Source organism: Cryptomeria japonica, chromosome 1 (assembly GCF_030272615.1).
Source record: "Cryptomeria japonica chromosome 1, Sugi_1.0, whole genome shotgun sequence".
NCBI classification, from domain to species: Eukaryota; Viridiplantae; Streptophyta; class Pinopsida; order Cupressales; family Cupressaceae; genus Cryptomeria; species Cryptomeria japonica.
The window spans coordinates 662,972,830-662,998,102 of record NC_081405.1 but is presented as its reverse complement, the minus strand read 5'-3'; the positions used below and the strand labels follow the sequence as shown (position 1 = coordinate 662,998,102).

The window sequence follows — 25,273 nt, the reverse complement described above, 5'->3', positions numbered from 1 at the left end:
TTTTGCCATTGATTATAGCTTGGGAATTGATACTAAGATTATTGTACCCATGCACCTTGTTGTGGCATCCAATTTGATGTTGCATTACCTTGCCATTGTTGATTAGGCATTGAATTTCAATGTTGGTAATTCCATTTTGTACAATTCGGATTGACCTTAGGAAATGAAACATTGTAAGGCAATGGGTTTGGAGGCATACCTTTCTTTTGTTTCCCTGGCATACGCTAGGCAATATAGAAGACTTGTCTTTTTTCATCCTCCGCAACTTTAAGCTCGGGTTGGGTCAACTTCTCCTTAGAAATGTTAGCAATCTTTCTACATTTGCAATTGGACTTCTTCTGCTTGTAGTGGGGGAAATAATCTGCGAGGGTAGCTTTGGCCTCCTCTTGGTTCTTTTTAATGTGAAGCGTGTCCAATTGAGTAGCAAGATGGCTAATGAAATCCTCCTTCATGTTGGAAAGAAGCTTTCTTAGCTCCACTCTATAGACATTGTTAGATGTCTTGGAAGTATGTAGGAGTTTGGCACATTTGTTCTTCCTCAAAGTAGACCTGGAGTAGTTCCTACAAAGTTTGCATATGTCTTCAAATGATGCTTGGGAGGTATCACCTCCCATCAATTTTAGTGCATCTATGCAGTCAACCTTAATTTCCCTCAAAAAGACCAATTTGAGGGACTCAAGAGAGAGTTTATTTTGTCTAAATTTCTTTAGACAAAACCAAAATCTTTGTTTATAGTACTCAAGAGGTTCATCTTCTCTTTGGGACATCCTATAGATATACTCTTTCTTCATGTCTCCACCTCTGCAATAACCCTGATACTTGTGTAGGAAAAAAACTTTCATTGTATTCTAGCCAGTGATGATATTTCCGCCCAATCCCATAAACCATCTCAATGTAGCATCCTCAAGAGTTGTTGGGAAGATATTAAGTCTATGGGCATTAGTGGCATAATCATAGCTATGACACAATACATTAAATAGAAAGTATTAGGGTCTTATAATCAAGCCATAGAAATTAGGGAGAATAGACAGAGGTATATTCTTGAGTGTTGCTACGAGCTATCTTGATCAAAGATGGGAAACTCAAAAGTAATTGGTTCTATAGGGTTATGTACTTTTGCATTAGCCATTGTTGCAAGTGTTTCTTATGTTGGTTCCTTGGTAAGTTCTTATGTTTGTGTATTGTGAGAAGATTTTGAAACTCTTGGTGCACTAAATGGATATGATGGTGCTTTTGTTGTATTTGAAGAGTCTTCTAGCCCCTTATTGAAGTTAGGTTGTCCTTTGAACTTTGTGTAGAGGGAAGAAATCTTCCTAAATCATCCCTCTTCTGCTGCATGCAACAAAATATGCAACTTATGAGTTGCCTTCCTGCACTTGTTAGTAAATAGTTTGAAATTGATATTAAAGTCTATTGTTCCTAATACTAAAATAAAAGCATCTAGTCTAATGGAAAGTAAATAACATAAATCAAAGAACATCAAGAAAATCTAAACTTAGGAATCCTAAAACTTCGCACAATCACCAACAATAGTGCCAAAAATGACGGGTCTCTACTAAGTACAAAATATTAGAGTAGACAACTCAATGCACTCTCTCAACTTGGAAACTAATCCTACATGGAGTAACCTATTGTGCTAGAGTAGAGGCTCATTTAATTATCAACCAATGATGCATATACTTGGATGATGTTGGCATTATATGTGCAACCAAGGACTCTATAAGCCACCTATCAATTGCATAAAGAGAAATAACAATTAATTGAAGCATAAACAATACTAAAAAATGGGAAATCTATCTACTTAGCAATGGCTATGGGTAATTGACAAGCCGACTCAGCAGTGGTTGTGAGTCTTGTGACTAGGATGCAACCCTAACTTACAATGTAACTATCAATTCCGCCTATCAACTTAATTAACAAGATTGCATAAACTAACTAAATCATAACAATATATCTATAAAACTAATAACAATCTATCTAATGCTTTAAACAATTACATTACTTCAAGTGGCCCTTGCTTGAGGGGGGTGTAACCTCAAATCACAAGATAATTCTCAACTCAACACATTATCAATCCTATACTTTATTCATATTCATCAATACATAATAATAGTAACAACATGTCTCTAATTACTAAAAAATCTAGGCAAGGTTTAGTCTATATTACATATGCGTGTACAAGATTTTCCAACTCAGGCAAAATTGGACTTTTATACATAGTTCGCGAGAGTCGAATAATTACTTCTCTAAATCTATTGAGAACACGTGTCAATCATCCCTAACACTAAGGATGACTTAATCCAATAAGAATCTACCCTAACATTGAAGATAACTAAGCATGAGTTCTAATCCAAGTTGGACTCTTATTCAAAACAATAATCAACAAGACAAGAACATGCAATGATTCATGCATGTGGGTTAATGAAACATAGTTCCATCATCCTACAAGCTCCTACAATTCCTTTGTGCATTTATTCTACAAGACAAAGTTAACACATCTTCATTATAGTCACATTCTGGTTGATCTCCTTGTCACATGAGGCCAAGAGGGATGGCATATTTTCTCTTGGGCCTAGGGTAGAGGATCACTTTGGCTACCCTATTGTACCTTGCCCTCCAACCTCTGCATGGCTTGTTTGTTGGGATGGATTCAAAGAGTCTCAATTATAGAAAGGGTGGATAAGGTAGCATGGATGGGGAGGGCAGGTACAAGTTTACCCACTAAGCACACCACTTCATATGGATGGTGGATTGTAGCATGGGGCCAATAGGGATGGTATATCTGCTCTTGGGCTTAGTGTGAGACAACCTTGAATGCCCTATCATGTTTCTCATCCAAGCCCTATTATGGTTGAACTCCAATTATGCATTATAGATATTGTGTAGTTTACATAAATTTGAAATAGTTATGTATATATGCTATATAAACCTAGTTGAAATTATTGCTCTATGAATTATACTTTCAATACTTATCTAACATGATTGCAAGTTTTATCTTGATGAAGACTTTTTAATTGTAAAAATATGATTCTAACTATGTTAGGTTTTATTATTTTATTAAACTTGTGATTCTAAGGCAAAATCTAGGGTAATTCCCAAAAGGGGACATTACATGTCCATTCATGATTCTTTTGAAAAGTGGTAAGTAATGATATTCTTGTAGGATAACATGAAGTTCCAAAGGTGGGAGGCCCTTGAAGAACTGGCAACTGTTAAAATGCATTCAAGATCACTAGTGTCCATATATTTATTTTGGAAGATTTTTTGTCATTTTAGGTTGGGTCTTGTGAACATACCACAAATTAATTTTGTCCCTAATGCTCTATTTTGTAGTAGAGTTTCTTATGCCTGCACCAACACACATAAGAGTTGCCTTGTGTGATAAATGATATCTTAAATTTTTCCAATTCATTGCTAGTTTCAAGAGATCTTGATGTAGCAGATTAATTAGATTGAGATGGTGAAAAATAATGATTTGAGCATTACTACTTTCTTGGCAAAAGAGAGCCATGTGCCTTTTTAGAATGCCATTTTGACACCATATAAATGGCACCATATATTTTAATTAGATCTTCCCAATAAGCTTCCCTACTCGCCCTTGTGAATAAAAGGCCTCCCGAATATGTACTTGGAAGGGTCCCAATCATACACCCCATACATCTAGATATTTCACTTTTTGTAGGTCTGTTCATACATTTAAGTCAACAAATCTGATTACTTTGTTTCTAATTTGTCTTGAAGCTTGTGCATATTTCTCCAGGGTGTTGGCAATCTGCTAACCTTTGTCAAGCTTGCCTTTCCAAAAAGTATATTATCATCTGCAAATTTTGGTGGGCGATACTATGATAGCATTCATGCCACGTATCACTTTGATGTCATTCTACAACCCTATGTTAATCAAAACTTGGCTCAATATACCTAATGCTTTTGCCATGATGATGAATAGGAATGGGTCAATAGGGTCTCCTTGTCTAAGAGCTCTTGAGGAGTTGGGAAAACTAGATGGATTGTCATTCATTATCATTAAGAACCTAGGACTAGAGATACAATTGAAGCCCCACTTCACCACTATTGACATAAACTTTCTCCATAACTTTCATAAAAAATGCCTTACTATTATCCAACACGACAATATACACTTCTCTTTGTGACTAGTATTTACTAAGAGATTGCTCCCCTTGGAACAAACCCACTTTGTTCTTCTAAAATCACTTATGGTAGAAGGATTTTTAGTTTGTTGACCATGTTTTTTTTAAAATTATCATGCCATAGTATCAATGTTACAAGACTTGGACTCACCTCGGACTAGGCAAGCTAATTTTTTACTTAGACTCAAACTCAACACCTAGACTCTAACAAATTGAAAAACCCAAGAAATTCAAAAAAAATATTGGGAACTTGTTTTATGCACCCTTTAATAAACAATCCTTAAAGACAAAAAAAATCTCATCAAATAGAAGCGACTTCAATCACATAAGTATAAATACAAATTTTAGCTTAAGGAAATAACAGATTTATATGCATAAATATTGTCAAGTGTATACAAAACTCATGAAATATGAAATCCATGGCATCAAAGTTTCCAAAAAAATACCAAAACAAAAACTTTAAGTCTATGGCTCAAAGGAGCTTGTATCACTCGATGCTATGGTGTGGTTGTCTAAGGTAGGTCCTAGATGATGATGGAACCATAATATTTGTCTGCTTCTTAGACTCGATGACATCCACACTAACATCCAAGGTTTTGTCATCAATCAATTTGTTGGTTTTCTCTCTAATGACATACAATTTTGTTCAAAAAAGTAGCTTTTCGCTCCTCTTTGTGTTTCAAAACAAAATAAATAGATTGTCACAAGGCTTAAAAACAAGCTTCTATCACCAACTGAAAGGTCGTCAAGCTTTGCAAACATGACAAAGACTTACGTGCTAACACATTGCATAAGAAGTAGTTGAAAAAATAAAGCAAATTGCCCTTTGTGGGGAATTTTCTGGAAAGATGTTGAATAGTAATGATAAATGAGATGCTTCCATACAATAGTGAAAAGTTTAGCATATAAAATAAGGGGTATAACTAGGCAATATAGCTATTATACTTGATACAAACTTGATAAGATAAAATACAATTGGATTCAAATTCGCATGAACTGAACTACTCCACACACACGAGCTAATATGAACTATAGCAAAAAAAGCCCCTAGATTACTAAACTTAGTATCACTACTGGTATAACGAGTCACATGGTTGAGTCACAATGACATTACTTGGTACTAGGATGGCCTTGGCAAACTAAAGTACAATTGTCATTAGATGACTCAAGTTTCTATCAAGAAATTAAAGTTGTTGGAAAAGTCATTAAAATAGGGAAAGGATGGAGTGTTATTTCTCTTATTTTAGGCCAAATAAAAAAAAAAAGACATAGCTTTTCCTTTCAATATAAGCTCAAAATAATATTTTATTTTAGATTTTTACAAGCAAAATGGTTGTCTATGGTAGATGGTTTCTAATAGTATAGGGATTGTGGTAATGCCTTTGCACTCTCCCTAACGCAATATAAGATGGTTAAGGCTGGAGTACCCATCACAAGCCCCAAATTAAGGCCTTAAAGACCACGAGGATCTTTATGGTGCATATCATTTTTTATAATCTCGTTACTTTTATCCAAACTCCATGCCCTTCAAAAATGAAAAATGAAAAATGAAAAATGTGGGTGTCAAGACCATAGAGCAACAACTAGATCATAAATATATGTGAATGAGGTCCAAATGAGTGATGTTATTGGCTAAGGGCTTTGGATTCTTCCCATATAGATCTTAAGATCTGTTCTCTCACCCAAGCTTAACAAATGATAGTGACTTCTGTTCTCTCACCCAAGCTTAACAAATGATAGTGACTTCCCGACTGCCCAAGAGGATTAGTCTCATCCTGGGAAAAGGTTAGACCAGTGTGTATCACAAGGATACCCCAAAATATAAAAAAAAATGACTTAAACAAATATTAGAATAAGTGCCCTGATGTTTGACTACTTCGATAAAATTGAAATATAGAGTCACTCTCAAAAACAAAATGTCTTTTAAGTGTTAGCCAAGTCGGACCTGCACAACTCGCGAATCCCAACGAATTTTGTAACTATATTTGGCACATTAAGGCTTTAAATCATTAACCCTTAATAAAAAATGTTGACCCGAAAAAATATATCCAAGTACATAATTTGACTGAATCTTGGAACAATAAGAAAACCTAAAAATATATTAAAGGCTTTACTGTTTGCTTCAAATAGGGTTAAAGGAATGCAACTTAGACTTAGCATTAGCTTTTAAATTTATCAAATTTTTAGAGTCTATGTTATTGATTGTGATATATTTCTGGATTCAATTGTGTAAAAAATTTTGCATCGATGTTTCGGGTCAGAGTCCGTGAAACATCGATGTTTTTGGGACATTTTTCTTCTTCAGCTGTTCTCTTTCATCCTGATAATAATTCATGGAGTGTGATCCGAAATGTTGATGCAAAAATTCTTACACAGTTGAATCCAGAAATATATCACAATCATTTGCACTAAATTTGTTAATTCAGAATGTATACTTAAATTTACAATATCTTTGTTAACTCAGAATGTAATTGTTTCGTTGGATTAAAAAAACAAAAAAAACTCACACAAGCTTGAATATGTTATAGAAACAAGTTTTAGGTCCATATTTGACTTGTTCTTGTTCTTTGCAAAACAGACATTAAAAATGTCATCAAGGGTAGTATAAATACTCAGGCCCTAGAAAGTTTAGCAGAAGTACACTCCAACGCATGTTTGAATATCAAGAACTGTGGACCAGCAGATTGCTTGTATTTTTATTATCTTCAACAGTGGGATATATGCTACATTTATCACAGACAACTTTTATCCCAATGTCAGCAAAACTGCTAACAGTAATTTATCTGCATTTTCAATTTTGAGCATCCTGTTGCATTTGGTAATAGATTTAAACACAAATGAGGAATTTACTCATCGTAAGTCCATTAAGACGGTTTTGGTAAAGCTCGAAAGACTATTGCCATTACATTAAGAAAAATAATCCAGAATTAACAATTAGTGGATGGTCCCCTGGATTGAATTTTTCTCCCATATGTGATTGCTTCGATTCAGGAAGGCATCTCTACGCACATTTTTCATACTTCAATATGGTTGAATTGTCATGTTGCGAGCCCTCTAGCACATGTTCCCAAACCAGATGAATATGTGCTAATAGCTTTTAAACTCGCCAATTATCCATTCAACTAGGAAATCTCAGTATTTTTAATTTTTTTATATAAATATGTAAACTAATAAATTTTAAGTTGATTCTTTACGAGCTTACATGCAATCATAAAAACAAGGAACCTTTGCAGCTGATTACTGGTAGGAATTTGAACCGACAAATATATAACCAAAATAAGATTAGTGGCCCAAGCCCTCAAAATTACTTAGTTGTTTGGCAAGCAGAGTATAGAAAGAAATATGTCGAGAATCCACACACCACGATTTCTATCAGTCCACACGTTAACCACAGTAACTTAAATTTTAAGATTATGAAGTTGTGTTCTAAGAACATTATCTCGGGCAATACGCTGAAATGTTATCACGCATCAATAAGATCCTGCATAATAATAGGGATCGTTTGATATACATGTATCATCTCCTATGTCCTTTGCTTGTGATGTGGAAATTTAATCTCAATTATTGAAACAAAATAAATCCCATTTTGAAAACATATGAAAAAAAAGCTACAAGAAAAGCCTAAACACAGCTCTAACAGATTTTCTTAAAACAATTATACATAAAGATTTTGCTATCAGGATTCAACTGTGTACTTTTCAAGTCAAACTTTTTAGGTCAATGAGTTTGACCCGAAAACTACACAGTTGAATCTTGATAGCAATATCATAATTTGACTTGCTGTGGAAAATATCTCCTACTATTCAATCATGCATTAAGGTTTGACATGCACAGCCAACATAAAAAATAGGATGCATCAAAGTTCAGAAATGCCAATGCATAAACACTTGTGTTGTAGAAGACAACAAGGCAATGTTATTCAGGTGGTAAAACCATAGCCAACTCTGTGCCATGAATGGAACCACTGGGAAGTACACAATGTAACACTGTTCCCAGTTGTACAGATCTCAGCAAAACTTGAAACTTGATATAAATAAACAGTCTAATAGTTACACCATCGGATCATTATGGAATCTACAGATTTCAGTTTGAAATGAAGAATCGGAATTGAGCTGATGTTGAAACCTCTTGTGCAAGTCAGTATGAGGTCCATTTATACCTGCTCAACCATGATACAAAAGTTAGAAACTGGTATATACCAAGAAAAGTTTAGTAAAATAAGGCTTCGACCAAAACAATACAAGCCATTCTAAATGTGGACTACTAAAGTAAGACGTCAATCAAAACAATACAGCCATTCTAAATGTGGTCTACAAGATTAAAACTTAAGTTAGTAGTTGCATCTTGGAGGAGGATGCCTGTGCCAGGTAAAGGTATCTCTCAGTTTTAGATGCCAAATCACCAAAGAATCGAAACCTCTTTAGATGAGTTATAAGGAAAATGAATATGGCTTCACTTGTCAATAAGTGTTTGCATTCTGAGTTGTTTTTTAATATTAATTCTTCAATTCTAATGCTAACGATATACGATATGATTGTTCTTACCAAAAGCTAGTTTGTGTTTTGACTAACGAAAAATCCACAAGCTTAATATTAGTTTATAAACTTATAATTGCCTGAGAGGTTCATTCCAGCTGTGCTACATAATCTGTGTTAACATTTAAATACAATACAAAGCTAGAAAACTTAGGTTAAGATGAAATTGTTTAAAGGTAACGGTTTTCCTTTGGTGGCTGTAAACAACAAATTCCGAATTATGATAGGCTGAAAAGGATGGGTTTTGGAGGCCCTTTCACCTGTGCTCTTTTAGTAAAAGGCTTGGAGCCTCCGAGCCATCTTCATTAGCATTGCAAGTTTCCCAGGCATCTTTGACATTGGCTCATCAATAACATGGATGCCTTTCTTGCATTTGACATCAGAATTTTGGCCCTTGTTGAAAGCATAAGAATATTCCTCAGTTTAAAATTTATAGGAACTAAAGTCTAACAACGTGGATCATTTTCTGTTATCTCTATGCACATTTCAAGTGAAAGGAATGACAGAATATTCAACTATCTAGTATAGATATCTGAGATACCGGGTTCAGCCCTCCTGGACCCTGTGCCCGGAACGGGTCCACCCGGGTTCGGGTTCGCACCTGGGACCGGGTCAGGTTCACGTTCACCAGCCCACCTTGAGTCGTGAAAGTTTATAATGAATACAACATTAAAAATTATTCGTTTATTATTTGATTGAAGTTTTATAATAAATCTATTGATTATATGTGTGTGTGTGTGTGTGTGTACGGATGAAACCAACCCATGAACCCAAAGGGCAAAAAATATTTTGCCTGAACCCACAAACCGGGTTCAGCAAACCGGTAACTTAGATAGATACATGGAAAATTACTTATAAGGTTGAAGTAGTGATCTCTGAAGTTGTTTATTCCAACTTCTCTCCAAAAAATTATTTCCATCACCTTGGATAACTGAAAATAGAAACTCTATATTGCCATGCTCAAAGCATAACTGATATTCACTCCAAATGGATCCTGTATGAAAAGATTCTTCCACAAAAAGATAGTTAATTTAGATTCCAATAGTGCTTCGGCAATACCAGGTATTGCTGGTTGTTCTCAAGTTAATTGAATTAGAATTGAGCTCTGTAACTGGTTTGCCAAAAAAAAAAAAAATTAATCGGTGCACCTGTGCAGCCATCCACGGTCCTGTTAAATTGACCTGGACTTGACCTGGACTTGGCCAAGTCTGTCAAAGAATGAACCCACACCGAAAAATCAGGTTTTTTTTGTTAATTCTCTTGTTGACTGAAAACAAAAAATATGAACAGACCCTAAAAGTGCCATCTAAATCATTTTTAACACTAAAACAAACTCATTTTACCTTGTTTTGAATGCAAAAGACAAAAACCATCCATTCATGTTGAACTTTCATTCTTGCTTTCAATTACACAAATCGAGTTGAAGATTGATCATCAAAGGTTTCAAAGCAGTCGGATTGGTATTCCTACACGTGTGCAAGAGCCCATTTGCTGCTAGGGAGATTGTAAAAGAAGATCTTCAAATAAAGAAGTATGTTTTTTGGGTTTTTTTTTCCTTCATTATTTATTCAAATGAGCTCTCTAGTTTTGTTTTCATTAATCTATTGTTAATATTGAATGGGTTAAAATGTGTACGTGGCATTTTCCAAACTTTTTGCCATTGGGATCACAATGGTATGGGATGAGCACACTTAGATCCAAAGTCATTATTGTGGAAGTAAATTGATATGATACAATAAATTTTAGGTGGTGGGGATATGTTTGAGTTTACAATGGGTGTGCTGGGAGGTATCCGAGTTCATACAACTGAGTGCAAACCTAGTTGTGAGGCATCCCTGGAATGGGCATCACAACTTGCCCACAAAAGTGCTTGTTAAACCTTTACAAGTTATCTCAAAATGATTGTGTTTTAAGTTGGATCTCAACAACTTATTTGAAGAAAAAAGAAAACATGAGTAAGCTTTAAAAAATCAATTACTATGGTAGGAACAAATTCTACCCCTCAAGATCAATATGGTGGAAACTGTTTAATAAAGATAAGCCCCTTTCCATGTTGCAGGGGTGCTTTGCCAAGTCTTGGTGCATGAAATAAGTAAAGTGCTTCAGTGATATTTTATGGAATAACCAACAGAAATCTTGGGCTTCCCTTACTACAGAATTTGACCTACCTCCTTATCATTGGAGAACATATTCTATCTTGAGGGAAGCATGCAAGATTTTCTAGTTTCCTGTCTAGTTCGATAGCGACAATAATATATTTGATAATGTAAATGGTGTGATGGTACCAAACTACATAAAGTGAAACCCAAATTGATTTATGTCTCTATGGACAAAGCACTGGATATGACCAAGCATCAAGCACCTAAATAGCTGCTGGAATCTTGAATTTTCCACTAAGCAACGGACAACAAATTTTAGATACCTCTGGTCTAGTGTTTTAGAACCTAAAAAAGCTTGCTTCAAATGGTTGTTAGTGTTGCAGAAATTAACCTGTTCTATGTCCGCTTCCAGTTTAAGCCTTTGTTCCATATGTAGGACTCCTGAAACTGAAAGTATTAAGCATATCTTTTTTAACAGTTTTTATGCTAAAGAAATCTGGAATTTGTTTTTTGTTGACCTGAGGGGATGGGGGTATAAGGGTGGTCTGAAGTGGCAAGAAATTTGATTCGGTTTTGTGAAGGATTTAAGCTAACTTACTGGATCATGTTCAGGAACATGATCCTGGTTCGTGTGTTTGGGCAAAAAATTTTTTGCCCTTTGGGTTTGTGGGTCAGGTTCGTCCATATATATATATGCAAAAATTTAAAGAAATATACTGGTTTGCTTTCACGGATATTATTAGGTCATCACTTGGTACTTAACAGGAGGTAGGCACGTCTGTAGATGGCATCTACAGTGAAATATCCTCAAATATGAATGGTAATAAAATACCAAATTCTTCTACAAATGATACAGAAAGATGTATTCAATTCTCAACTTATGTTAATAGATTCAATTCAGCTATTATGTTTGCTCCAGATTTTGCATATATGCTTTCAGAACTTGTATATAAAGTCATAGTAGAACAGAGAACCAAAGAATAGTAACACGGCTATTTAACTTCCTGATCCTTGATTGCAATCTCAGACAGTATTACATTTATAACAGCATTACACATTGACAACCTTTTTCACAAGCACACCACACACCACACACCACACGCTCATTCCCAGAATGCTGTGATTCATAAATATAGCCCAGCTTTGCACCTGGGTTGGGCCGGGTGTGCCCCAGGGGCCCCGGGTTCTCTATGGGTCTGCGTAGAAGGACCCACAGAGAACTCAAGGCGCACCCAATGCGTACACAGGTGCGGACCCAAACCCGCATGGATCCACTCCAGGCATGGGGCCTAAAACCCATGGATCCGGTAACTCAGGATTTTAAGTAAACCGTTTAATTTGTTCTAGCTTGTTCTATCCACTGAAACTTCAAGGTTTTTATGGAAGGTTAGGAATGAGGATTGGTACCAGGACAAAATAGGGGTACTTATTGAGTCTTCTAGAAAACTCATCTATCATGTCATCTCTGTGCAGGTTACCATTACCCTAGAGATTTCCAAAAACAAGTTCCATAAGTTGCTAGACACCAGACAAGTGGACATCAACAGATCTGAGGTCCAATACGCGGGGCATCGGCCCTTCAATAGAGAAGATAATGAGCCATTGTTGAGGACCTACTTGAAATTCCAAAAAAGATACTATAAAAAATATTCACTAGAGACTCTACAGAATGATCTTGGATTGCACAACAAGCTGATTAACCAAGAAGATGACTTTACTCTGGAGGTGGTAAGGTCAAATAAAGAAATTTCCGAGATAGATCCACCAATAGGCTGGAATAATCTGGATCTGTATAGTGAAAGTTGTAATCTTTGGTTATTCTAAACAGCTGGCTGAATATATATATATATGACTAATATCATGTTGTGCAGCATAGTACACTTAATGTACTCTGTCAAAGATGGTCTTGCATGGCCTAGTTTCTGCTGTTTTGGTATTATGGCCTTGCGTTGCCTAAACAGTTGGTATTATAGTAAGTGTGGCCTTGCGTGGCCAATCTTTATACTCATGATCTTAAAAAATTTTGGAGACCTTGTGTGGTCTAATCCTTAGTACTGGTTATAGTTGGCAGAAATTAGGGCATAATATCTCTGGCAAACAGTCTGATATGTAACTGTTTCTGATCTTTTTGATATATTTCTTAGTAATCTATTTTCAATTAAAAAAAAAGCATAAAATTGTACTGTCTCACTCACTTTTAGCAGCTCCAATATTGAAGATGTTTTGAATATAGCCTGTCACATATGATGGTTGGTGATGTACATTTGGATCTCTTTGACCTGACCATACACTTATTTGATCTAATTGATCTCATTGATAATCCTTTGTAGCATCCTTTGTACATTAAGGTTGAGCAAGTGGACAGCACAAGATGTCAAAATGATATGTGGACAACATGCTTCAACCAATGTTCTAGACACACTACAATTTTTTGCATTGTCTATTATGACTTGGACAACATTACAAGCACCACTTCCTCAATGGACCTTATGAGGATCTCAACAATAAATTGTGGATACTTTGTCCATTCCTTACAATCCATGAATTTCAAAAACATTATCACTTTAGGGGACAATGCAGTCACATTGGTCAATAGTCAATTTTTGGTGCTTTTCCATCCACAGAAAACAATGAACCACCTCCTTTGTTTCCTTGAATCTCTAATGGGCTTCAATGAATCTACTACCAGTTTCACCTCTTTGCCAATAAGGTAAAATTTAAGTTTGAACAGTGGGGCACCAAACTTTGGATCAATGTGACCTTTACCTAATCAAATATACATCTAGGTCTCAGAACCATTTGAAGGATCCTTTTTGATAATTGATATTTGTTGTTACAATCTATCTTCATTGCTTCAACAAGGGCAAAAAGCTTTATTATAGAGCAGCTTGTTAGGTGAGGACGAAGCCCCTCCACCTACATTTACTGTTTACACTCAAATCTGGACTTCGGGATCGAATTAACTTCTAGTTTGTCATTGCAGGTGTTGATGTGTAGCTAGGTCGGATCCTTCTAGGGCCGACTTAGTACACTTGATGGCCAAGTGGCCTGTAAGCCTTAGCCATATTGATGGTTCAATTTGATATGTAAACATTGTTTAAGTCTGGCCCTAATCAGGCGTCACATGCAACTTGTAATTGAGCAAGACCTATATGTAACTTGTAATTGTATTGGACAAGACCTATATGAATGTAACTTGTAATTTATAGGTCTGATCCTATTCTTGGCACCAAAACAATAAGGCCGGCCTAAGGTCTATTAGGAGGCATTGAGGCATACATATACAACTTGATTTGTAATTATTCAATGCCAATTCACATACAGCAAACTATCTCTGTCTACTGATCAGCGATCTGCCTTTGTCAAGTGAATTAGTGTTTCAGTCCAGCAAATTCATCTTGATTACTTTCCTGGCTGAGCGAACATCATACTTGGCTGGGCGAACATCATTCTTGGCTGAGCGAACATCATACAAGGCTGGCGAACTTCCTTTCAAGGCTGCCGAATCCATTCACAGTAACAGTGAACTTCATCTAGGGCAGCAAAGTATTCAAGGACATAGCGTTCAACATATTGTATTGCCTACAGCAAGATAAGTTGCCCTAATGTGTGCCCTAATTTGAAGTATGCTTCATGTATGAAGCAAGATTGTAAATCTGCTACCGAGTTTAATTAATATAATCTGAGATCTTTTGTTGCTGGGTTTTTCATCTCCAAGAGGGAGGTTTTCCCAGGGTACTGCTGTGTTATGTGTGTTGCATTTGTTATTTTCTGCTTTCTATTATCAGTCTTATCTTAAACTAACAACAGGCCTGGTCATATCAGCAATCGGGCCTCAATTGCACGTCTGAACCAATACAAGGCTTGTTCAAGGAGCAGTGATCAATCATCAAACCACACAAGGCTTATTCAAGTAGCAGTGACAAATCATCAAACCATGGACCTCATTAACAAGGATTCATCATCACTCCACAGAAAATCAGCACAGGAGAATAAGGCAGTTTGCCATACCCAAGAACCTACAGCTATTTGCCAGGGAGGACTACTGGAGGTCATCTGTTGGATATGGGATATTGTTGCAGTTATCAATTGCTCCAAATATAATCCTAGAAGTACGCAGCAAACTACAAACCTAGAGAACTCACAACTAGTAGGCCACATTATGGGTTTTAGAAGGATGTTTCAAATTTGGTAGCTGCAGCAGACATTGAAGACCCTAAACATACTTCCATATCAGATCTGTGAACATGGGATGGAGATCACAGCTAGGTACCGAACACTATTAAAGGTGCAGACATCCAGGTAAGCTCATTGCTAGGTGTCGGTTTTCTTGATTGCTGCATTTTGAGGGTTTCACACCTCAGAATATAGGACAAGTGCTAGGGTGCAAGCAGTTCCCAATCTTTGTAGGCGATAGCACAACCTGATTTTCCAGTTGCCAACCATAGATAACAACTGCAGGTTAGAACAGAGAGACAATAAACTTCCAGAGGCTACTTGACCCACCAGTTTGATACTAGACATTCTCATATTCATAATCTTTCATAGATAGTGAATTTTCATCAAATCTGAATATAATTGTCGTTGAAGATATTATCAATTGTACATCATTGTGTTGAATTTCAATCTTGAGGTTGACCGTTAAGTGTGAAGCAATGGGTCTGTCATTGTGTGACATACTCAATCGAAACCCATCTCCTTACAAGAAAGAATCTTTGTAAGCTTAATGTGACAGATTGTTTTGGGTAATCTTACATTGCATTAGGGCACATTTGTTCCAAATCCAATTCGCAAGTTAGATTAATGTGACAGATTGTTTTGGGAAATCTTGCATTGTATTAGGGCAAAACTGTGCCGAATCTTACATGGTATCAGAGCAAATCTGTGCCAGATCTAAGCAATCTTGCACTCCTAAACAGTTAGCTTAGTGCATATTACTTACACACTCCTCTGTGGCCAATGTAAAGATTTATAATAAGTGATCTAAACATGCCTTTGACTCAAAATTTCATGATGGCCTTAAAAAAATTAAGGACCACATTCACAAATTGCTGCTGGAGACAATTGAGTTAGCAGTTTCACTAGGCAAAGGAGATCAGTAAACCAGATAGAGATATTTTGGCATTTATCATGTACTGCCAACCTCCAGGTGAACAAAGACATAAGGATACTACACCAAGCAGTAGGATTGCCACAGACAGATTAGGTTAAGCTTCTAACAGCAAGTGTTTTTCCCTGAAGGACTGTATCACAGAATCTAATGAGATTCACCATCAAAATGACTAAAATAGTTTGTTTATGGACTTGTGTCTTCGTGGAAAACGAGAAGCAGATGACCACACACAACTTGGGTCTATGACGAGAAATTTTAAGGTGAGCCAATCTCCCCACAATCCAACCCTGCTATGCATGCAATGGACAACTGAGAAAAGCCTTGGTGTTACCCTGTGATCCCAAAGATTAATAGTAAAGATAACAGCTCCCTATCTGCTTCACTCTTGTTTTGTATGTTTTGGCACGGCAAGTTTCTTTGGTCAGGCTATATGCTCTCATGTCTCTTTTTTGGCCTCTGTTATAGATATCCTGCTTCTCTTCTATAATCAAGATACTGGTTTCTTGGTTCATAAAAGAGGTAATGGTTCCTTTCCACAATCAAGAAGCTGGTTTCTTGGTTCATATATGGGGAGGTCATTAAAAAATACATTTTCCTTTCTCAAACAAGTCCTTATATTTTCGGATGAATGTGGATGTTTGGGATTCATTCAGTTAATATGTATTTTCTTTCAAGCATGCGTATGTTGTCTCCCATCTGTTTAAGCTGTTGTTCTTGATATAACTGGGTTAATATGTTGGAATATGTTATGTGAGATTTAGTTCATCTTGGTGTATATAGGTTCTAATGAGACTGCTTCTGAAATAGTCTCTCTGCATACCTTTTCAAGAAATCGCTGAATATCAATGCTTAATAAGATTTTCAATTTGTACCATACAGATTTATGGCTGGACAAATCATAAACCAAACCTTTTAATAATAAGAAACAGTAATACTGAAAGTCCAGAGAAAACCATTTTAATCCTAAAGTTAATAATTCTGACCTAGTCTATAGGATATTATACCTTTATTTGTATAAACAACCTTGTTGCATGTAGTCCTTTGTAGCAGCATCTGAATTCGGTCATATTTGATGATTGTCTTGTTTTACTCTTTACACAAATGTGGTGTAGCCCTAATGCAACACCACATTGGGTGGCTGCAAACTCCGATCTGACAATTTTTTGTCTTTTAACTGGGAAAATATTCTGCATGAGTGAAATTTGTGCAGTCTTTTAAAAGAGTTCTAGGCAGGAGTTTTTTAAAATATTTCAGGACACCGGGATGATTTCAGCAGTTTGTTTATAACTCCATATCGTAAATATCTTAAGATTTTCAAGTTACCTTAAGCCAGCAAATCTATGTACCTGGAAATTGTGGAAAAGTTTCCATTTCTTTTTATTCTACGGATACCATAATAGCCAAATTCAGCAGAAAACATTGTGTACACTTATGATTGCCATAAGCTTTTTATGTCAGCTGTTGTCAGTTCAGGCTGATCGGTGTCTTATGCATTTGGATGGTTAAATGTTGGCTCAGCTCTATAAATCCATTTAAAGGATGATTTTAGTAGTGGAAGCAGCTGCTGTAAAAATCCATTAAAAGAATTATTTTAGTGGAAGCAGCTACTGCAAATACAAACTGTTCCAAGTAAAAAAAGAACAGGGGAAATATTAAATATACAGCTTCATTACAATGGGTACTAGTACCACTATTGAATTTTTTATCTTGGATTTATTTGTCCAATTTGGGAGGAAAGGAGAGGCTTGCAATACTGTGATCCCCTATCTGCTTAATTATTTATTATAGTAATGGAGGGATTGGTTAGATATCTTGTGTCTTGGTTAGAGTGAATTTGGGTTTTCAGTTCATTAATTAAATGTCAATCTCTATTGCTTTTATATTGTACCTCAATTGCTTTTATTGATCTGTAATTGGAATATTTCTAGATTTCAAGGTTTACATTCAGTTAAATAATAATAGATCTTCAAAACTTATAAATCTATATATTCAGTTGTGAGGTAATCATAATAGAGATTGGATGTTTCATATTTCCCTTATTCATCCACTGGTCTTCCAAATCACGTGTAGGAAATTGATGAACTCAATCTTGCAGCTCCTCCTCAAGACCCCATCATCAATATTATTCTGCTCACATTGCATTACATTTGAAAGGTAAAGGTTTATGATTAATATCCGACTAGATTGACCATACATTTCAAAGGTACAGGTTTATATTATAATCAGTCTGGATTGCCCATCAATCTATTACGTATCATGAGCCACTTTCTGGCAGAATCTGAACGTTGCCCTGTCCATCCTGTGTTTCTCTACAAGTACAAACCCATCCGGGCTGCTGTATTCTTGTGTTTTGATGATGCCTGGAGGCTATTGAAACAGCTGCAATATTTATAGTCCAGAGCAGTGTTTCTGCAGACTGAGGGTAAACTAAGGAGCAACAAAAGAAGGTTTCACTTGAGAAAAATAAAATTATTGCCAAGGTTTTCTGTTCTCATCGTGTAGTAGGCAAACATATGCCACATTCAACATGGAGTTGCATTTGAAATGGAATCTGCACAGACAAAAACATATGCTACATTCAACGTGGAAATCCAAATGAGATAGAAATCTGCAAGTACTGAGGGATATTAACACAAAAGACATATCCTAAATTTTCCCTGCGAATCCAAAAGATAACAACTAGTTTCACAGATGGGTTCTCATAGGTGCACTTATAAAAAATGTAGGTAATTCGAGAAGGATAAAGAAAATAGGAATTGAAGTTCAGCATATCTGCTCCCACTGCATTCAAAAGATGGACATCTTTAGTATAGAAAAGTAAATTAGAAGCTGTTTCAGTCAAAACAATGAAAACATTTGCAAATAATATTTAAGTTCATAATGGAAGTATATGTGGTGAATCTTTCAATATGGAAATCATTTGAAGTGAAACTTTAATATGTGGCGAATGTTTTGTTGGATTCTCTCCCATTCACAGGGTTTTGTGATCATGCAAAAATTTCATGGTTGAGGGTTTACTTCTTTATATTTACTACCTCTATTGTTTAGCATTTACTTATTCTAGTGCTCAGTGTTTCCTTTCTTTTCTCACAATATAGTCCATAAAATAAGGTATATGTTGAAAGAAACTAAGAAAAAACTTTCAAAGTGAAAATAATATATGTGGTGAATGTTTTTGTGGATGCTCTCCCCACTCAAAGGGCTTTGTGCTCATACATAGATTTCACGGTTCAGAGAGTTTACTTCTTTATCTTTACCATCTTGATTACTTTTTCTTGTCCTCTGTGTTCAGTTTATTTTCTCACATTATAGTATTTTTTTATGGTAGGACTTGTCTCACATAACTGATGTATTATTTATTAAGTCCATTGAGCTAAGTTTGGTCATCTATGAGCATCTGAATGAGTTTTCTTCCTCTTTAAGTCTTCTATAAATCTTTGTGGCTGATTAACTTTACAGAGACCCAAGTATATTGCACTGACAAAAATAAGTAAAGCCCAACAAAGAAATTTATTTCATGGCAAACACAATAAAAACAATTTATATAAACTGGCTGTGAGCTTCAGATTTAATGAGCCACTACAAAATTAATAACTTATGTAGCCCCCAGACCTTAAAAATATTTATAAATTAACTTTTTTTCTTTAAACCAAAATAGATCTGCAGAAAAGATGTAGCAGGTACAAGACACATAAAAAAATAGAAATAACAGTAATGCTGCTTCTGAAAATGCAGGTAACTTCATATTTGAAACTTGAGATTCCAGTGACAGCATGGTCAGTATATTTGGCGTATCAGTAATTCCCTATATCTTCTATTTTTTCACACGTTATCATTTTGATTTTTGTAAAGATTTTTTTCTGGGATACCTTGTTTCATGCGTATAAGTAATTCCCTATGTCTTCTAGTTTTCCACACATTATCATTTTTGTAGAATTTTTTTCTGGAGTACATTGTTTCATGTGTATTGTTTAAAACTGTCAGGTCCTTTTAAATTTAAATTTTAAACCCATCTGAGTAAGGATTTATGATGCAAGGTCTATGTGCACTGAAATTTTATAAGAATAACCACAATTTATCTTCATGAAATTAAAGAAAAACAAAAAAGCCCTTTAAAGTAAACAGTGATCAAATTCACTCAATCTGCATCATAGAATCTTATAAAGCAGTCTGGCAATCCTAGCATGAAAGAAAAATGTATATTTGGAAAGCTATGATACCCTTTGCTAATCCTCTGGTACAGCATTTTCCAAGCCTTCCAAAGATAGCGTTATTGGTTCAGCAGTATCAACAATTCCCTGGGAACAAAAACTTGTAATATTATGATGCATGCTGACAAGGAACCAAGTTGTATAAGGAAAATTAAATTAAAAACTTTATCTAAATGAATTGGTTATTCTCAAGTTGTTCAACTTTACCTAAATAAGTAGCCCTGCAAGTAAAATTGGCTGAAGAGTATAATAAGATACCCTCTACAATTGATATTGCTATGTAAACCAAAGTAATAATATCTAAAGTAAAACATTTTGAACTAATTTATCAGGAGAATAATCTAAACAGCTTGCTACATGCAGCTAGCTTGAATGATCCTACCTCCTCACTTTGAAGAGATTGGCTTGAACATTGTTCCACATTCTCAACATCTTTTGAGGGGTCATTTGAATTGTTTAAATCCAATAATTCACAAATTGCATGACCATAACCTGTGTGCATTAAAGGCATTTCGTTGTCATCCTTTGCATGCCTTAAAAGCCCAGCCAAGTTTGAAAACTTTCTTTCACTCCTACAAGAACTCAAGCAATGTCAGCTAGAAAGAAAAAGTAAAATCTCAGGCAATTGATTTATCCAAATCATGTAATAATTCTAATACCATGATAATGCTTGATACCAAGAAAAAATAATGCACATAAACCCATATTCAGGGAGGGAGACTTACAGAGATGACGAACTAAGGCATACAAGACAGTCAAATTCTCTAGACCCATCACGAGATTGATAAAGATGCCTCAAAAGAGGACAATCTTTAAGGAGGTCCTGGAAAAAGGCAATTACTGATCTTTCTTCTTTATCCATTCCATTTGGCTGAGACTCTGCAATTGGCACTTTCCCTTCATCCTTTTGAGTGCACTCTGTTGTGTGTCCCTCTTCAACAACTGGCAATGAAGACTCATTTGAACTACCTTTATGGATCTTTGCCAGTAGACTGGATATTTGAGCAGATGCTCTCTGCTTCTCAATCATAAAGGAATCAGGTTCCTCGATCTCCGCAGCTGTAACAGTATTTAGATTAAGCTTTTCATCAACAGTTTTGCTGCCAGTGGACAAAGACTCTTGCTCATCATTAGAACCAGAACCAGAACCAGAAACGACAGCTTTTATTGTTGAATTAGCACTTAAATCCTTTTTCTCTGGCATCTTATCATCCAACATATCTTCTTGTTCAACAGGTTCAAAAACAACTTCCACACCTGAAGGGGCTGCCTTCATCTGTGCACTTGTCTGTTTTGCTTTGAGATTATGCAATCGAAAGTATTCATCTGCCTGGGAAATCCGACCAGGTGGCCACTCTCTCTTTCTTTTCGCTTCCCATCTATTGCTGCGGCACATGGGATTTTCCATGTCTCTTTGTGGAAACATTGACCTAGATCGTCCATATGCAAACATTCTTCCATCAAGAGAAACCGAATCCCCACTATGAGGACCACCAAACCCAGGAGGCCATCTACTAGATTCTTGTTGATGCATGAAAGAAGATCTATCCGAAAAAGAATAAGACTTGGCAAATCTATCCTTCTCGGTAGCTATAGAATGATCTAGCTCCCCATCCTCTTCTGCAGGCCTGTTTGCCCGAATCCTAGTGGACTCTGAACCAGAACCCCTCAGATTCCAACAGGACTTGCCAGATTCCTCAACAAGATCATCATCCCTGGAATTATTTGAAAATCTACCTGATGAGAACTCCCCACTGTTCCTCCCCCCATGAATAGGAAACAAGCGCCTATCCATACAATGTTCAGCATCCATCACTTTATGTCTTGTAATAGAGCGTGCCTTGGTTGGAACTTGCCCTTGACTGCACAGCTGGACAAGATCAACACTGTTAGAAGAAACCCCACCAATGCTCCGATCACTGACTTTGCTTCTTAAATCTTGTTCATTTGAGAAATGACCTCTACTCATATCTGCGGGTGATGACCCTCGTGAATCCTTAGAAATAACATCAGTCTTTACAAAGTGTTGGTGCAATGGATTCTGTATTTCCCTATCATTCCAATATGAATCCCTTAACTCTCCAGACTCTGTAGGTCTATCTTCCTTGTCAATAATTGCACAATTTTGCAGTTCAGGCTTCTCTATTTTCCTTCCAAAAGGATCCTCTGTACCAAAGGACTCCTTAGTCTTGCTGACAGATGAACAAAGAGGCTTTGAATCTGTTGTATCTGGAAACTCAAAATTTTCCAGGTCAGAGTCTGAATCACCCTCAACCCCACTTTTACAAGATATAGAATCCATAGCTCTTGGCACCCCCCCAATGTCTATAGCCATTTTCTCTCCATGATATTGAGTTAAATCATCAACAGCAGTCTTACTAGCACAAAATTCAATGCATTTGTCAAGAGAGGGACCAGACCTACTGTCTCCTAGATTCCAGTCTCGCATAAAGGCCTTGAAATTCCCTAACTTTCTATCCTTCAACTGTTTTCTACCATCTATGGAATCATCTGGAGCTTTTCTTTTTCCACCCACTAACATTTCAGAAGTTCCAAAGTCAATCTTAGCTTCTTCATCCCTTACAGTCAATGACGATGAACCAGATATAGCTTCCATTGCCATGCCAACATACTGAGCAGAATTAGGACTGCCATTCTCATTTGCCAATGATTCTTTTTCACGAACCCTGACCTCAGGACATTCCTTGGGCAATCTTGCAATGTTGCCATTCTGCCCCTTGTGAATCAAGCTACTGGGTGACAGAATACCCTGAGAAACCAAATATTCTGCTGCAAGCCGCCCAGCTTCCATCATTATATCAGCTTTCCGTACCATTGAAGGTGGTTTGGACAAACCTCTCCCAACCCCACGCCCTGAGCCCTTGAAATCAGATGAGTGTGACATGTGCCGCCAACCCAAGTCCGGGCCACTGCGGACAGAAGGCTGCCCAACTCCAAAGGAGTTAGCCCGCAACCCCTCACCAGGGGTTCGGTGTCTGGCGTGCATTATCAACACCAAAATTTTCCTTTTACTCCTCTATAATTTCTCCTAACGATCAAACCCTAAAAATATCACAACCCTTCCTCCTCTCAGCTCATAATTGTCAATTTTGAACTATGATCCGTCTAAATTTTATCAATTAATGTTTTCATCTCAGATAAAACTCTAACAAACAAGGAGAAAAGGAAAAAATAAAAACTCCCTCCACTCGGCTCCCAATTCTCAAATTCTTCCAGCCCAATCATTAAAAGTTTACCCTTCGCCTTCTTAGCTTCAAATTCCACCTACTCTACAGCATACAGCTCTAGCAGCCACTTCATCCAAGTAAATGCCGTACATTTTCCAACCCAACCTCCCAAACCACTCACTTAACAATAAATTCTTACAAAGCCGAAAACATCACATTCCTGCGGCAAAATTTCCACACTACCTCAAGTTTCTTTTCACAAAGATCACGATCTTGCACTAAAACCCTCACTGACCAAGCATTCAGATTTCAAACCCCACTTTGCTGAATCATCGTTTAACTACATTTTCACCGACGCCCACAAACTCCCTTTTCTTTCCTCGAAGTACATCTTTTCAACACAAATACCCTCGCAAAAAGAGAATTTAACTACTAAAAAATCATCGTCTCACTGCATTCTTGCTCAATTCAGAACTATTTTCTTCCACCGTACTCAGAAGCTAAACCCTAGATTTGTGGAGTAATTCACAGGTCTAGATCAATTTTTACTACAATTTTGCAAAATCTGGTGCGTCTGAGCACAAATATTCTACTTACCTTTTCGATTTCCTTTATGTGTTTTTGTGATGTTTCGATCTCGCAACCCTCTGAAAGCAAGGAAAAGCTTTCTATTAAAATAAAGAGAAATTGCAGAAGAGAGGCTTCTGATTTTAAAGCAGGTCAAAATTATATTAGGAAATAAAAAATACGACTTAGCCATATACGGCATAAATATACGGATACGCTAATATAAATACGTCATATAATTATTTTATTATTTTTTAATTTACCTTGAGAGAAAGGATACTAAAGAAAAGAAATGATTGTTAGAGATTTTCTTAAGGAAAAAAGTAGTCTTTCACGATAGCATAAGAAATTCCCCCATGCAAACATTTTACAACATCATTTTTTTTCATATATTTTGTTATTATTTAACACACAAAACTTTACATCTTTAACATAGTGATTCTTTATAATATAATGTATATTTATTATTAGGTTTGTTGGCATATTTTAATTATTGTTTTTTTTTTAAGCAGTTGGGTTATCTTAAAGGTTCAATAGTAATGTTGTCAATTGAGTTTAGATCATTATTTGGTCATAATTTATAGTGTCTAAAATTTTTATATGACAACATGATGTATAGGGTGAATATGACAATCATGATCTTTCTAATGGTGTCGCTCTCACTACTTAATAGCCTTGGTGTTTGTTGTTGGACTTGGCCCTGCTTAAACTTTTTTTATCTTTTATTTTGGACATGAATCTTGCTTATACTTTGAGGGTGTGCCTTCTATTTGTGCCCAACTTTGGAGTGCCAAAATTTGTTTGTTCCAGCCTTTTTTGTGCATTTGACCTCATTTTACCCATCATTTATAATCAACCTAGAGAGAATTCCAAATGCGTCCCCCTTGAGTCAAGTTTGCATAAGTATTTTTCCTCGTCATCCTCTATATCCCTATCATCTATTGAAAGTTCATAAAGATCCAAAAAAAAATCAATGTATCAAGTTGTGCCAATGTTTTGAAAAATTTACCAACTTCCCAAAGTGTCAATAAGTAAAGTATTCAAGATTTTCAAGGTTTGCAAGCCCTAAAAATGCCAAGAAGGTTTGCTCCAAGACCAAAGTGTTGACAAGCTTTGGTGTTGGCAAGTTTGTGAACTCGCTGAAATGCCAACGAAAAGATTTCCAAGTGATGATGTGTCGACCAATTTATGAGTACTCACCAAAATTCTAACAAGGTTTAAAAAGGTTTAGAATCACTAGTAAGATCATCCATGTTTATATTTGAAGTTTGTAGGATTTGAGAAATTCTAAGTCAGTATTTTTTGTTGTTTTTGTGAAGTTGCAAAACTTCAGTGAACTATTGAAGATTTTTTGCTTGTATGGTATTTGGTTCCATCATCCAATTCTGCAATTATCTGTCACATTCTCCCAT

At 36.1% G+C, this 25,273-nt stretch overlaps 1 protein-coding gene across 2 annotated transcripts; it reads right to left on the bottom strand.

Annotated features, from left to right (window-relative positions):
• Nucleotides 1-8,000: 8,000 nt before the first annotated feature.
• LOC131071981 (uncharacterized protein At4g26450) lies at nt 8,001-24,006 on the bottom strand. Of its 2 annotated transcripts, none has more exons than XM_058007979.2 (4): nt 20,832-24,006; nt 20,489-20,678; nt 20,116-20,193; nt 8,001-8,307 (listed from the first exon to the last, which is right to left on the bottom strand). In XM_058007979.2, exons 1-3 carry the CDS (start codon nt 23,111-23,113, stop codon nt 20,122-20,124), a joined length of 2,544 nt encoding a protein of 847 aa, XP_057863962.1. In that variant the 5' UTR covers nt 23,114-24,006; the 3' UTR covers nt 8,001-8,307; nt 20,116-20,121. The 2 variants fall into 2 exon arrangements, with proteins under 2 accessions (XP_057863962.1, XP_057863963.1); XM_058007980.2 differs by lacking the exon at nt 8,001-8,307 and adding an exon at nt 18,042-18,446.
• Between the last annotated feature and the right edge of the window lie 1,267 nt (nt 24,007-25,273).

Bases quoted from the DNA above. Each gene is read 5' to 3' on its own strand.
- LOC131071981 (XM_058007979.2), bottom strand. From the start codon at position 23,113: ATGCACGCCAGACACCGAACCCCTGGTGAGGGGTTGCGGGCTAACTCC. The intron at 20,679-20,831 runs GTAAGTCTCCCT...GAGTTCTTGTAG, and splicing joins TGCCTTAGTTCGTCATCTCT to GAGTGAAAGAAAGTTTTCAA. The intron at 20,194-20,488 runs GTAGGATCATTC...TTTTGTTCCCAG, and splicing joins AATCTCTTCAAAGTGAGGAG to GGAATTGTTGATACTGCTGA.